Source organism: Harpegnathos saltator, unplaced genomic scaffold, assembly GCF_003227715.2.
Source record: "Harpegnathos saltator strain DR-91 unplaced genomic scaffold, Hsal_v8.6 scaffold73, whole genome shotgun sequence".
NCBI lineage: Eukaryota > Metazoa > Arthropoda > Insecta > Hymenoptera > Formicidae > Harpegnathos > Harpegnathos saltator.
This window is the reverse complement of record NW_020230571.1, coordinates 55,723-72,443: the sequence shown is the minus strand read 5'-3', so window position 1 is coordinate 72,443 and position 16,721 is coordinate 55,723. Positions and strand designations below refer to the sequence as shown.

Genomic DNA, 16,721 nt, shown 5'->3' with positions numbered 1-16,721 from the left:
GATTGTACAATCGCTCGAAATCGCGCGACGAGGACAACTATGAATCGTCGTCGTCCTCGTCGTCGTTGCAATCATCCGATTGTGAGCAGGAAACGGACGACGACGACGACGACGATACGCGTGATGGTGACGCGACAGCGAAGAAATCGTCGACCGAGACAATCGCGCCGCAACTCGACAGTCACATACCGAGCGTAATTTCCGAATTTGCAGACTCGATCGCAGCGGCGGACGATAATTCCGCACATGTCGACGAGATTGCTCTACGGCGCGATGCGCGTATGCGCAAACGGTTGGTGCGAATCTTTTGCGACACTACCGGCGACAAACTCGACGATCCGATAATCATAGACGAACTGCCAGATACGATGATACGCGATGCTCGAAACTTGCACGTCATGATCGATCCGTTCGAATTGCTGCTGCAACGTTATTGCATTCGCGAGGATTCAACCGTGACTATGCGCGACACTGATGTCTATCGATTTCTGCGGGAATTTGTCGAGGAAACCGGTTACCTCGTGTCTCGAGTGAGCTTTCGCGAGATAGTGATCAAGATCAAAGAGCGCATCAAGACGAATTATCCGAATGCTTTCGACGACAAACGGCGCGTGTTCCTTCTGACATTCGCTCAACGCTAATTTCTTCTTTTTTTTTATGAATGCTCTACTCGCGCGTCTTAACAACGAGGAAGATTTTGCGATGTTTTGTCGCGCGTCGATCGAGAAATCGCAGTGCGATTGGATGTGACAATCGCAAAATAGGGGGGGGAAGTTCAGTAGGAAAGTAGAAGTGAGTGCGATCGGTCCGTTTGGGTATAAAAGCATCGTGCTCGGAACGATGGAACAAACCGGCGATAACGCAATAACGATGGATTTTTCGACGACGATCGATTCGCTAGTGGCCGCGAGTGAACGTCAGCAATCGCGAAACATGCCGTCGTTGTTTCCGAACGAGTCGATTTATCGTCAGCCGAATGATCACATCATCGACGACGAGTTGACCGCTCAACTCATTCGCGAGGGCTACGACGTGAAAAACGCGGTAGAAACGCTAAACATATTGCGCGATCGAAACGTCGGCGCAATGGTCGAGTCTTCCATCGCGTCGTTGTCGACGGTGAGCGGCGGTGCGACGTCAGCGAATACACCGGCTGCTGTCGCGCAGCATTATCGAGCTACTACTACTACTACTAACACCAACGGGTCTAACAACGGCACACAGGATCCAGTGTCGTCTTTGTCGCCGATGAACGTGAGGAAACAACGAACAACCGTCTCGCAGGCGGATGTTCGGGGAGGAGTCAAACTAGCGGTTCCGAATGACACGATCAAAACCCATTCCATCGGACAGAATAACGAGACGTTGCTCGTTTACGATCGACAGCGAACATCTAGCGCTCATCCGGCGAACACGCTGAAACGATTGTCTCGCGATTCGCTTCATGATTTCATCAGGTTTACAAACGCGTACAATGTACTGCCGATCGACGCGCAAACGAATTCGGCAGATCCGCTCAGACGATCACTGACGCCCGACGAAGCGATTCTGTGTTCCGGTCGTACACTCGTGCGACGCAATACGCACGATCAATTTCACATGATATGGCAGGGCGCCGACATCAATCCGGATCGTGCGAAACGAAGATTATTCGCGGTGTTGAGCTCATTCGGCACGTATGGCAATATCGCCGACATCACGGACAAATTGATGATTCGCTTCATCGATTATTGGTACGAATACTCAGACGAGTCGGAGTGCTCGCTCCGGCGCATGAACACGTCCGAATTCTCCAAGATCGTGCAAAATCGCCGGGTGGACGAATCGCTCGGTCGTATGTGTAACATGTGCACCGCTCATTTTTTGCGATTTAATTGCATCAGTAAATTTTGTCCGAAATTGTTTCTCGCATCCACGCAGCAGCAGCAGCAGCAGCAGCACGAAGAGGAGCTTGAGACGGCGCGCGATAACGACAACGAGCCTCGTGACCGGACTGTTCGCGGTGGTGTAAAGAGGCGAAGGATTCATCGGCCGAGCAACGACTGAGGAGTCAAATGACCCGCGCCGAGGAGAAACAAAGGTCCGATTGTAGAGCCGAATCAATCGACAATGGCGACCACGGTTGATCATTACGACGCGAATGTAAAACGGCGCCAACCTCGGCAAACTGGCGTCGGGGTCGGTCGCAAGAGAATAACCAACGCTATCGGCGGCGTCTCGCGAGCGTCGTCGTCACCGCAGCGTACGTCGGCCGCCGAGTCGTCGCGCCAGACCAAAAAATCGCCACCAACGAGAAACAATCACGATCCTCGTTTATCGTCGCGCGAACGTTCGAGCGAACGTTTTGTCAGTGACGACGATGAGGCGGACTACTATTCGGACGAACCGGCCGACTATTCGGATGACAACGACGACTACGAGGAAGAGGAAGAAGACGATGCGTATCGCGACGACAACGAGCAACGTCGAGATCAATGAAAAAAAATAATACTCGACGATAACGAGTGCGATGTTCGATTGATCGCGATTGTACCGAATGTACTTTATTTTATGTTAGTGAACGTCGACCGTACCACCGAGATCGAACACACTATCGAGACAAATCGGAGAGCCGGAACGATCGGCTGTACGTTGCCGCGTCTAGGCACCACACTCGTTACGCGCGATCCGATATGTTTCAATTGGACTTGGACTCGCCCAATCTTGTGTGTTACAATCGAACTTTTGAGGCGGTATTGCGCAACGATGGTCCCTTTATCAGATTGCAAATAACCGATCGAAGGCACAAGCAAGATTGCGTCGAATCGGACGTTTGGTTACGTTGCGAGCATACCGCGCGAGCGTTGTCTTTTCTCGAAAACATTGTAAAATTAGCGTATTTGCACACGCTGGACGCTCCTTGTAACCGATGATGATGAGCTTGTAACAATAATAAACACGTGTATCCTTATCAGAATGGCCCAGTTTCTTTCGCATCTCCCTGCCTACAGATTACGTAACATATTTACGCTCGCTCGAGTGTTTACTACTTTTTTTTTTCCAAAGTGGGTCATCGTCCGTCGCTCGAATGAACGATAATGATCATAGGAAACTTGTAACCAGTTCGCGCAATTTTTACGTAATGTATTTACGCTTGCTCGAGTGTTTACTATTTTTCTCAACGATTAAAAATGTCATCACTCAAGCGAATGATCAAGACAGCGCACTACTCAAGATTATCGCTTTTTTGTCAATCAAAATTTATCTGACTCTCAAAAAAATTGTTTTTCTCGCGCGTGCTATTTACTATTTGTAGCAATGTTCGATAACGAGAGTTGTCTTTGAGCACGCGCTAGACGTAGCCGAAATGTTTATCGGAAATGGTAGATCCACACCACTCTGCGCGCGTTCGTATCATGATAACGAAACGGTATATATCGCGATGGCGAGCGAGAGCTTCATTCACTCTCGTTCAACCATCACGGACTGCACATCGTTGACGCTTGCTCGAGACAATGGCACAATTTGTTTGCACGGTAAGACATACACACACAGCATTATGCGCGATAGTGCGGTATTTTACTGCATAACAATTTGTATATTTGTACCAAATCACCATTTGCATATTTTTCAGATGTACGAAGTCGCCAGTTGCGCAGTAACGTCATCCACGGACGTTTCAGTGTTGCCAGTGAACGAGTATCCACAATATCCAAATTATTGGATATCGCAGCACCGAATCAGTCAACTGATTGGCTACACAGATGAAGATGCTGACGAGCAGCGATACGAGCTAGAGAACGCGCTGTACCTCAATGCCACTGACGAGCGATATGAGCAAGAGAATGCGTCTGAAAGCAACGATGTCGCCGCCGAGTCGGACGAGCGGTATGAGCAGAAGAATGCGTCGGACAACGATGATGTCGTCGCCGAGTCGGACGAATCAGACGAGCAGGAGAACGCGTCGGACATCGTCGCCGAGTCGGACAGCGATGATGTCGTCGCCGAAATCGTCGCCGAGTCGGACGAATCGGACGAGCAGGAGAACGCGTCGGACATCGTCGCCGAGTCGAACAGCGATGATGTCGCCGAAATCGTCGCCAAGTCGGACGAATTGGACGAGCAGGAGAACGATGCTGTTGCCGAGTCGAACGTCGATGTGGTGACCGTTAACGATGAGGATGGCGAGATCATGATGATGAATGCGATTAATAATAACAATATAATAACGATCGATGATGATGACGATGACGATATTGTTATTTTACAACAATCTGTAAATAGAGATATACGTAAACGTACCTATAGTACAATAAATGTAACAATTGACGCTAAGAAAAACATAGAAATAAACACTAGATGCAACAAGAAGCCAAAATTAGAAATGAAGGAGCCGATGGATTTATTGTTCAAATAAAATACGATTGAATGTTATGTTAAAAAATTTATTTATCGAACCCCACATTAAAATTAATGCGCCGCTGTACAAATACGATCTATTGCGAAAATTAGATAACACGAGACATCAGCATCGCCGCGGGCGACGGCACCGCTCGGTCGAACAGAGCCCCGTACGCTCGTTGGTATCCCACTCCGGCGACACCCAGATCAGCCCGAATCAGCATGCTCCACGCCGCACATACGGAGCTCGTCGAGCAATCCGCGAGCCTGCGATACGGTCATCCACAATTCTATGCAAGGTTCGCCGTCGTCGCGAATAACGCTCTGCAGCGTGCGAGCATCGAACGCGTCGTCGTTGCTTGCGCGCTCATCAGGCACACACGTGCGCAATCGCTCGTCGTATCGCGTGCTATCGCCGCACTCGCAAGTGTTCTCCTCGAAATTCGGTGCGATGCTCTCGTCCGCGTGTGGAATCAGCGACGCGCAAGTGTTGCTCAAGAGAAACAATCGATCGAACGGCGCGACAACGTACTCGTTGTCGCGCTCGTCGCGCATACCCGGCGGGCACACGAAACGAAAGCCCGCGTTGTTCGGTAACGGTTCGTCGATCGATTCAAACGCCAGAGTCGAGTCGATATGATCGAGCCAGATTTTGCCGGTGGCGCGATCTAACAGTCGACCGTTGCACACCACGATACGATTGCCACCTTCGCCAGCAAAGGCGCGCGTCTGCGGTATATAACGCCAGCCGACCGAGCCGTACACGGCGATACTGATGTTCTCGTTGCACATCGCCGCGTCCGTCGGCAAACAGTATCTACCTGTGCGCGTAACGCGTCCGTTGAGGAGCGCACCCAATCGATCGTAATATCGATACTCGACACCGTCGGTCGCCCCGCAGTAAGAACGACAGTCGACGTAATCGTCGTCCGCGAAGACGAACACACCGTGCGTCAGACACTCGTTTCGTCGCACCGCGAGATCTCGCTCGTTGTCGATTTCGCGCGCCGCATTGTCGTTGATTTCTCGACGATGACGACGACGCGACAATCGCGGCGGACGATTGCCAACGAATCGCACTCGCGGCAACAAATCGATTCCAACGTCCATCGCGCGGCGCAATCTCAACGCGCGATCGCGTCGACCGTTGTTTCGAGATGAGTCGTCCACGGCGATTGATTCGCCATCGTCGTCGTACCATGCTTGAGATCGCGCGAGATCGCGTCGATTCGAGGGCGACGAAACGCATCGAGGTACAGACCGCGAATCGCGCAAAACATCAAAACTATGCACGCGACCGCCAGGACCAATCGAGCGATCGATAGACCGCGCGACGAATCCGTACCGCCGTACGGCAAGGCGTCGCAGCGGCGATCTCGTCGCTGTTCGTTCCACTTCGAGTCGTCGGCCGGCTCGTACATACGAGCCACCCTGTAGTAGAAATTTGAATCTTAGTTATTGGTTTTATGGTTACTGAGATATATCGAATTTCCTCTGATTGGTAAAAATTTTGAGTGGCTATAACTTTTAAACTATTGATTTTACAAGACTTCCCTCAATACAAAATTTGTAGCATTTTAAAAATCCCTTCGATTGCATTAATCGATTTGGTCAAATTGTTATAGTCTTAAAAAATATACGCTTTCATTCTTAATTTCGCTCGTGAATAAACATTTTGGATGATTAAAATTAATCATGTTTCTTGTTAGCTTTCGGGTTTAAGGCGAAAAATTATAATGGAAGAGAGCACGTCGCGGGACGTTACAGCAGAAGCCATAGGTCCTCTTGGTGCCGTACATCAGCTTCCTAATTCCGACCTCGTTTCTTCTCCTCTTTTACACACTCCGGATACGCAATCGGGCGAACGCTTAGGCACATCACCCGGCTGCGGTGCCGATGATGTTTTAGAACATCACACGGCCTCAGGTCCTCTTAAACGCACACATACACCGGATACCACGGAAAGGTTGTACTCAGGTATTGACACGATCCGCGGTGCTGACGCCTCTTGCGAACAGGCGAATACTACAGGTCCTCTAGAACACACATCTTCAGAAGCTAAACACTTCAAATTTCGTTCTAATTACGTGAATCAAATAGACACAACGGATACACAGTCAGAACCTTGCTTAGGAACGGTAAATGTCTGTAGTACCAGCGATACCTTAGGGCGTCCCTCGATCTCTGGTCTTCTGTCTCATGCACACCGCTCAATTCCAATTCCTGTAATAATTATTCTCACTGTTTATCGGACATACATACGCGACTAGTAACTTAGGTACAATCGTTTGCGATGCTGTTGATGCACTAGAGTCTGATACAGCCGCTGGTCCTCTTTCATCTCGCAACGCACGAATTCTACAATTACTACGTCCCTCTCATCTCAATCGCGAAGGAGCACGGAATATTGAAAAACTAGTATTAAACCACGCTGATAAGTTCCATATTCCCGGCGAAACCTTAGGGATCACCAACGCCGCGCATCATTACATAGTTACAACAGATAATGCTCCGGTTCATGTAAAACAATACAGATTCCCTCCCGTCCACAAAGAAGAGGTATACAAGCAAGTAACCGATTTACAAAAGAATAACATTATCGAACATTCTACTTCTCCTTATAACTCTCCCTTATGGATAGTTCCTAAGAAACCAGATTCGAATGGAATAAACGATGGTGCATGGTAATAGACTATCGCCTGTTAAATGAAAAAACGCTTATCCTCTTCCGAATATTACTGATATTTTAGATCAACTTGGTAGTGCAAAATACTTCTCTGTTCTTGATTTAGCGTCAGGTTTCCACCAAATCCCTATGTCTTCTGAAGACGCTCCCAAAACCGCCTTCTCTACTCCTTACGGGCATTATCAATTTAAGAGAATGCCATTCGGTCTCAAGAATGCGCCCGCAACCTTCCTATGGCTGATGGACAATGTACTATCAGGCCTTCAAGGCAACGAATTATTTGTCGATATGGACGACATTGTTATTTATGCTAATTCTTTGCATGAACACGAAATCAAATTCAATAAACTAATGAGTAGATTACGAAAAGCAAATTTGAAATTACAACCTGACAAATGCGAATTTTTACGCCGAGAGGTAGCATACATAGGCCATATAATAGGATCCGACGGCGTTCGACCGGATCCGGAAAAGATAAAATCTATAAAAGAATTCCCTCCGCGCACTCAGAAGCAAATTAAGCAATTTCTCGGATTGGCCGGATACTATCGACGATTTATACCTGATTTCTCGAAAACCGCCAAACCTTTAACGGACTTACTGAAGAAAGATAGAGAATATATATGGCATTCAAACCAACAGCACGCGTTCAACATCCTTCGAGAATCCTTGTGCTCGCATCCTATACTCCAATATCCAGATTTTACGAAACCTTTCAATCTTACAACTGACGCTTCTGGCTATGCCATCGGAGGCGTTCTCAGTCAAGGTCCTATCGGACGAGATCTTCCTATTGCTTACACTTCGCGCGTTTTAAACCCTGCGGAACAAAATTATTCTACTATTGAAAAGGAATGTTTAGCCATCGTACACTGTGTTCAATATTTCAGACCCTATTTGTATGGGCAAAAATGTAAAATAGTCACTGATCATAAACCACTCATGTGGCTCCAGTCGATAAAAGATCCTTCATCTAGACTATGGAAGTGGAAAACGAAACTCGCCGAATATCAATACGAAATACAGTACAAAAAAGGGACTTTGAACAGCAATGCTGATGCCCTTTCACGAAATCTTATTATTACCACTCTACCCTTGAATTTTAACAACGAAGACTCCAACGAATCACCTTTCACATTTCCTCCTGAGCAACGAACCCTTAATACTAATGAAAATATATATCCTTCATCATCTCGAGACACACCTGACCCTGCCCCAGTTATAGAACCACCCAGGATACATACTCCCGTTACACTACAAAATACCCACGTCGTACCAGAAATTGACACTGACAACGAATCTTTATTATCGGACCATTTGGACGACACTAGCTCCGACTCTAGCGAAGAAATATTTGATGCCCTCTCCATACCCGCCGAAATAGGCGACGTCATAAGAAATCCTTCCTTATTAAAAGTTGAACTCAGTCGAGATTCCCTGATGTCACAAAAGGACAATCACGTAGTATTTATAAAAGGTGACGGTACACCTACTGATAATGGCTCAAACGAATACGCAGAAACAAATAAAATACCGAGTTATATCGATATTATCCTCGAAAGAGCTAAAGTGAGCTTTATAGGAAGAAATGTTCTCATATCCTTGCCAGTAAAGCTAGATGACAGAATGATGATAGAGCACGAGAACATAAAAAATTGTATTAAATCTCTTGTAGATGTTGTGAACGAAATGCAACTAAAATCCTTTTCTATCAGACGAACACACTATTTAGACGTGACCCCTTGGAATTATGTACAACGGCAAATTTTGAAACACTTTGAAGATACATCCTTGCGAATCACCATATGCGAAGGAGCAATACGGACATCGAAGTTAGAAGATAGAGAAAATTTAATTCTGGAAAATCACGCGTGTGCTTTCTCCTCCTACATCTTGACAACGTTGACAGACAGTGGCATAAATAATCAATATAATTATTTTACAATAGAGGCTCTGAAAAGACGTCTCTTTCATTTGGGCTCTCTCTCTCTCTCTCTCTCTCTCTCTCTCCTCACCATACACTAGTTATAAGACATTTATATACTTCTCTTATATTTCGCATTTACGTACTCAATTTTATGCATCCATTGTCTCCATTTGGACCCGCACATTATATACATTTTCGATTTACTATATTTTCAAATTAATATTTTGCCTTAAAGAATATATTATACTATCAGATTAAGCTTTCAAGGTTTTATTCTAACAACCATTTCAATAAGTTTTTTCAATCAATTTATAATTATTACACTAATCTTTAAATACTATTATATATATACATATATATATATTCAAATCATATTGTAATTCATTAAGACAATTTCATTAAGTGCATCCTTCCCCACGTACTTATACATGTATATATACTATTACTTTTATGTATTTGATTTTTATTGTCTACTGAATAATATGTATATTTGCGCATACCATTGCATCAGCGTGCGTATTGCCCATCTCATTGTATAACCTGTAAGCTTGTTTATTTTATTGAAATCATTGATTTGTGTATCGCTGACGAATGCCATTGCATAGGCAATACAAGGTTTTGCAATATTTCTTATTATTCATTTTAGTTTTGTGCTGCATCTTACAAGTAACACTACCCAACTGATACTTACCGATTTGAATGAAACTTAACATACTTATCAAACACCGAAAAATATTAAATACGTGTTTTTTTGTTTCGGTTAAATATGCTTCTTAGAGGTAAAGAGCACCCCTCAACCCCTGCAGGTGGAAACAGTTATGGCTAATTATTTCTGAAACGACACATTTTCTGAAAAATGTGCTTAGAACCAAAGTTGTAGGATTCAAAGTGATGCACTTGATGGCGACCTTAAAATCGACCTTGAGGTCGATTTTTAAGGTCAATTAAATTTGGAAATAATTAGCCGTTGCCGGACTTTGACCACATCCTGTATCTATAATCAATAATTTTATGCGTTAACTAAATCTGTCTTCAGAATTGATTTGTTGCGTTATTTTCCTAAAAAAAGAAAAAAGCTGATGTAATGGGAAAATAGGCGCAAATTTATAGAAAAAATAAGAAGGAGAAGAAAGTTTTGTAAGTAACTTCAGAATAGAAGTAAAGATAAGAAAACAAAATGTCACTCTAATTGTAAGTTAAACATTACCTTCAAGCTATATTAGAAATTTTCAAACTGTTTAAAATTTTTATTGCTATTCTGGAGTTATCCACAATACCTTTTACTCTTTATTTTGTATTAGGATTTCATTCGGACATGATTAATTATTATTTTCCCGACTGTCGTTGAGCAAGCGTTTTCCAAAATTACTTCTTGATCACTTATTTGCTATGAGCTATCTTGCTCGTGAATTTCGTTCGAATATACCATCAACCATCATTTTCACATCTGTACTTGGGCGAGTGTTCATTGTTTATAGTTTTACGTCAATTGTTTTTACGACTGCTGTTTCTTGTGAATGTTTTCAAAATTCTTTCGGAAAGTATTTACTGCAAGTACTTTTCCATCATTTGTTCCTACGACTATCTTTGTGTTAATTTCATTTAGGCTTATACAATCATAAACTCTGCTTTCTATGAATTTACTTTGCATCTCTGTTATAATATTATTAAAGCATTGTTAATCTGTAAAATTTCATAATTAATTAATTTCATAATTAACTGGTTGGATCAATGAACAATTTCAAATTGCAGACGCTAGTTTTATTTACAAATCACCAACGTTCTGAATTCAAAATATTACGCTCTATCGGTTCTCGGGATGAAAAGTGAACTTCTCCCTTTGAAAAACATGAAATGATTTTCAAATGACCATGAAAATCGACCTCAAGGTCGACTTCAAAGTCGCCATCAAGTGCATCACTTTGAACTCTACAACTTTGGTCCTAAGCACTTTTTACAGAAAATGTGTCGTTTCAGAAATAATTAGCCATAACTGTTTCCACCTCCAGGGGTTGAGGGGTGCTTTCTATCCCTAAAAAGTATATTTAGCCGAAACATAAAAACACGTATTTAATATTTTTCGGTGTTGAATAAGTGTGTTAAGTTTCATTCAAATCGGTGAGTATCAATTGGGTAATGTTACTTGTTAGTTTTATCCGCAGCTATATTTCTTCTAATTGAGCATCTCTTTGGAAATCAGATAATTAACTTTAATCAAGTGCAGTCTCTTCTATTTAAATATTTAACTTACTTGAAGCATCATTAACGTCTCTTGACAGAGGGACTCTGTTCTCTAGATAATAACCCTGAACCTTAATTTATTCAGCAATTAACCTGGTAGACAAACATCGCGGGGGCGTAAAACAAAAGGCGAGGCAACTGCGCAGGGATGCCTGGCGTCGAACAGCCGGTCTCTACATATGGATCCATCCAAACCCAGAATATTAATTTATTGCGAATATTAATCTTGCCTACCTTTGGGAAGCGCCTCACAGGTGCTACCCACCTCTTTCCCTTCCAGACTGAGGAGCGCCTCACAGGTGCCACTTGGCTCAAATTTCCCAGCCCTCCCGTCCAACTCATAAGATCACCACTCATCCAACAAGATCGGAAAATTCAATTTGCAAATTTTGTAAGCCAAACAGTGCAACAACATCCTTTACATTCAGGGGCGCAGCTAACAGCCGCCACCCGCCTCGGTTATCCTATACCTTCAACCTGCACTACCTTACCCAGTTGAAGCACTTGTATCAATTAATGGCAAAATATATTAGTAGTTAACTTAGTTATCGTACCCTGGCAATAGACCTCTTAATTAAAGAACTTTAATTCATTTATATCTCAGTACTTTTCATTTACCTTTGATATCCCCTTTAGTAAAGTTCAGAACTTTGATAGAAATTGTATTTTCAAAATTAACCCGGTAGACAAACATCGCGGGGACGTAAAACAAAAGGCGAGGCAACTGCGCAGGGATGCCTGCCGTCGAGCAGCCGCGCTGTCTCTACATATGGATCCATCCAAACCCAGAATCATTCAGGACATTACAGAGTGTGATTTAATCCCCTCGTCCTACGTGAAATTTTTACTGCGAAACCGACTCATTAGTGCCTTTAAATATGTGTCACCCGCCCGACTCTCTGCTGTTACGTCCTAGAGGAAGAACGCAACCTTTTCGTTCGCAGGAAAGGCGAACCTCGTTCGTACACGCGTGTCAGTGAACGGGTCAGGGACCTGACGGGTCCCTTTACTCGGACACCGACGTACGACGAGCGGTCCATTTTTCGGTCAAGGACGCGAGTTCCTTTACCGGGGATAGGACCATGAGTTGACTGTTGGAAGGTGAGGTGTAATTTTGAAATCAATTGGTGATAATAACTATTAACAGATTTATTGAAATACAGATGACAAAATGATATTGCAGTACGGTTTGAATTAGCAAATTTGATAATAACAGCACGGTTTGGATTTTTACAGATTTATTAAGATAAATACATTTAGACGAATGAGTGTATGTGTGTGTGTGTGAGTGTATGAAATGGAAGAAGAAAAGGATGGGAAAGAGAAAGAATAGGAATAGGAAGTTAATCAGGTGAAGGGGAACGAGAGTGATAAAAGAGACGGGAGAATATGAGATTGAAGGGGTAGAAGGAGTGGATGCGCGTGTGGGAGAAAAGGTAGGAGTATCAAGGGATAAAATTTGAGAGAATAGGAAAGGAGGTAGGATTGTCGGGTCTGGATGGAAATCTATATCTAATCCGATTGCTAATTATGTTTCTGATATACGGTAACTGTTGATCAAAACTGTATGGGTCTCTTATCTCGTCAAAGAGGTGGAGGACCCGATGGATGGTTACACGTGAATGATAGTAGTGGCCTACTAAAACCGGATTCCGTAATAGCGGATGGAATTAACAAAATGGTAGTAGAGAAGGTGGAAGTAAAGAAAATGAAACATAGTGTTGATTACTGGAATGCGAGAAATGCACAAAATAACCGGCTGATTGGTGGCTCCTGCTCGGTTGGTTGGGATGGGTTGTGCGACTCTCTTCTGATTGTCCCTTCTGATTATGGCACAATAGCACTGATTCTAAATTTTAATTTTTCTTTTTCAAAAATAAGAAAGAGGACGCGTTCTTGCAAGTCTGACTTCTAAAATCTGAATAGCTGAATGAGAATGTGTCTGACTCTTTTCTGTCTTTCAGAGTAGTGTCGCGGAGGCGGATTACCGCGGTTTTTATACCGATAATCGGAGGTAGAAGCTATCAGGGTGGGTAGAGAGATGGCCTTTGATGAAGAGGTGAATTGGTCTTAGTGGGAAAAAGTCTCAGCCATTAGAAATTAAGGATGAAGTTAAAAGACATCATGGGAGGAGACGGTTAGTTTTTGGAGATATGAATATGAAAGGGCTAAAGGGTGGAGCGTGGGTGTCTCATATTTTTAGGTGAATATGATATGATTGGCTGAATGAATTAGGCGCGACAAGCGTGGAGGTGGTGGATTCCTGAGATAGAGAAATGTATACAAGTGGCCGGCTGGAAAAATCAAAATGCCGTAAATCAAAGCCTGAGATCAGATTTTACGACTATCAGTGAAGTAAACTTTGTTGGTTGACTGATAGGGCACATATGGTTTTGGATTGGGAAGATGTAAGTTTCAAGTTTTAGAGCAGGAATGCTCTGAGTTGCTTTGTTTTACTGAAGGTTTGTTAGCGCGGAGTTTCAAATTTTTATAGCTAGGACGACGGACACACTTGGCGAACTACCCAAATATAAACCTTCGACGGAGACGTGTAGATTTTTACAACAGGGCACTGTTTTCTGTTATGAAATTTTCCCGAATCGCCTTTCGTTTGGCGCGACGGCTGTTCACCAGATGGGTCTGTTTCTTAATTTATATTTATATATGTATATATTCCTATTATAGTTATATTAGGAGAATATAAATTCGCAAGAGGAAAAGACAATTTTGTTAGTTAAATCTGCAGGACGTAACACTGCACATAAACGATTTATTCCTGAACCAGAACCATTACCAACTATCTCCAAGACACTCTCACATAAAATTCGTTCCGTTATACCACGCTCTACACCTGAGACCCTAGACATAGAGGTAATAGACCTGACACAAGACGACACCTTTAATAACAAGTCAGCTACATACATTTTTCAGCTGGAAGCATACACTTTACCGCCAAAACTATAAGCTTCTTATTATTTGTAATCGTTATCATCAATACAACAACCTGTTATTAAACTTATATCAAACTTATTATTTCATTGTCGAATAAAAGTTATTGTTACATTCTTCACTCTCAATGATAGCATACTTATTTGCATCCTAGTTCACAAATCCCCCTAGAGCATTTGAAATTTTCTTTATAGTTAGGTTATAAGACAGCATAATATAAATATCAATAGATATCCTCAATCCCCAGTTTATTCCGGATATAGCTCTCGGTGTCCGGGGCAGTGCAGGTGTATGCAGGTAGGCCACAAACAAATAGAGAGCAGGCGTTTCGCGACTATTAGGAGAAACGAGACGTTACAGAAAAACTTTTCTTGGTGGCACCGGTGGGATTTGTCAATAAAATACCCGGCAACTGGGGAAATCGCTATACTCTTAGGAAACTTTGTATTATATAGCATTACAGACTTATAGGAGCATTTTCTTTTTCCATTCTCCGTCACAATGGCATATCATACGCGATCAAATAAATCCCTGTCTGGGACAGAGAAATCGCATTCCGAGTCTGAGGAACAGGGACCCGCCTTAACAGCAACTGAGGTAGATATTTTCACCAAAAGGGTAGGGGAACAAGAAAAATTAATTCGTGAACAAAGCGAAGTCCTTCAGGCTCAACAGTTAGATTTAGACAGGCGACAAGCAGAAATCGAGGCGCGCGAAGCTACACACACTAATTCCTCCTCCGACTTGGTAACTTTAGCTAGATTAGCAGAAGCATTACAACAAGACATTGCAAATTTTAAAGACCTGCCTTCTCACGTGAATAACATGAATAGGCAAATAGCCTTCTTACAAGCAGAATATGAACGCACTCATATACCACCACCAAACAGTAATCCTCGATAATCTGCTTCACGCAAAATTGAAACAAATACATGTCCTCCTCCTCCAAATTCCCTTATTGACGTACCCTTCATTCGACTAAAAGACGTAGCTGATTTTATTCCTAAATACGATGGACAACGGATGTCCGTATACCAGGTTTGCAAAATATGCGAGAGAGCACTTGAATTAATCCCCGCACATCATGAATCATACCTAATACAATTAATATTTAGTAAATTACAAGGACACGCGTATACAGCTATAGAAGGGTCACATTACGATAGTGTTGCTGAACTTTTACAAAAATGAAAACTAATTTTCGGACCTAACAAGTCACTGAATCAGTATCGCGGTGAACTAGGCAACGCTTACATGAAGCATAATGAATCCATTCTCGACTACATCGCACGCATCAAAGAATTAAAACCGCTATTTTAGACTGTGAACTTATTCAAAACCGACATCTTGACAGATGGATAATTGATACTATAGATCGCGACACGTTAGAGAGCTTTATTAATGGGCTCCCCTGAGATTTCTTAATCCGCGTTAAATTAGAGGGATTCGAAGATTTAGAGGAAGCTTTTACGAAAGCTATTCACCTATCAAAAACCTTAGAAACGGAAAACATTAGACGCAAATCCTCATTTCCTAACAGACCAGCTCCTTTAGCACGACAGGATACAACCTTATTTAATTCAAGACTATCCTCTAAAACCCATCCCCTCAGGAAAACCAACCTCGTCATATAATGCAGAAGCCACCTATTCCTATTATTAAACCTCTAATTCCAGGTCAAATCGGCCCTAATGCCCCTTCCTTAATTATATGTCGTTACTATAAAACTCCTGGACGTGTGATGTCCGAATGCCGTAAGTTAGCATACCGACGATCCTTAGAAGCAGCCGACCCTTTGAGCCAACCTGCTATTTCGCAAAACACAATGCGCGTCTTGGTACCAAGCGACACCCACCGCGATACGGAATCAACCAGGCGTCCAATCCAAAAGACCGTCCAATTTCAAAAGGTCCCGAGAGCCTCCAGCGCATAAAGTTAAATGCCATTTCCGGAGACGTACCGAACGTCATGCTTTCGTCACCAAATTTAAATAAAACCGCACTCTTTATGATTGACTCTGGATCCGCTGTAAACTTAACACGACGCGATCTTTTATATCGCAATGCACACGTGGACGACAGCGTGCAAATATCTTTACAAGGTATCTCACTTGAACCAATAATAACTACGGGACGTTTGCAGATCCAAATTCTTGGTAAACTCACCAATTTTCACGTGCTACCAAGCGGGTTCCCATTCAAAGAACACGGTATCTCAGGAAACGAGTTCTTCAAGCAACATAACGCGAACATCGATTATAGCATCAAACGCGTACGGTGCGAGCAATTTAGTATACCTTTCGTAGAAAATGAAACCATCGTGATTCAGCCACGTACGGTCACACCTTTCTACATTATTATTTCTAATCCCGAGAAATCCAACAGATATATTCCTCTCCTAAATCTAGCAAAGGGAGTTTACTTAGGAAACGCCCTCATTTCCAATTCCGATGGCAAAGGCCATCTCCCTATATTTAACACTACTGAAGACACATATACATTCTCGATCTCGGTAATGGAACTGTTAGATTACAGTACA

The 16,721-nt window shown here is 43.1% G+C and overlaps 1 protein-coding gene across 1 annotated transcript; it reads left to right on the top strand.

Moving 5' to 3' along the window:
- The first annotated feature begins 3,494 nt into the window (after nt 1-3,494).
- On the top strand, nt 3,495-4,396 carry LOC112590150 (glutamic acid-rich protein-like). Its single transcript, XM_025305945.1, has 3 exons — nt 3,495-3,515; nt 3,614-4,163; nt 4,266-4,396. Exons 1-3 carry the CDS (start codon nt 3,495-3,497, stop codon nt 4,394-4,396), a joined length of 702 nt encoding a protein of 233 aa, XP_025161730.1.
- The last annotated feature ends 12,325 nt before the right edge of the window (nt 4,397-16,721 follow it).

What these genes read in the sequence shown, in the direction of transcription:
- LOC112590150 (XM_025305945.1), top strand. Translation starts at nt 3,495, where the DNA reads ATGGCACAATTTGTTTGCACG. An exon ending in TGGCACAATTTGTTTGCACG is followed by an intron (nt 3,516 to 3,613) that starts GTAAGACATACA and finishes CATATTTTTCAG; the next exon opens with ATGTACGAAGTCGCCAGTTG. An exon ending in GACCGTTAACGATGAGGATG is followed by an intron (nt 4,164 to 4,265) that starts GCGAGATCATGA and finishes CTGTAAATAGAG; the next exon opens with ATATACGTAAACGTACCTAT.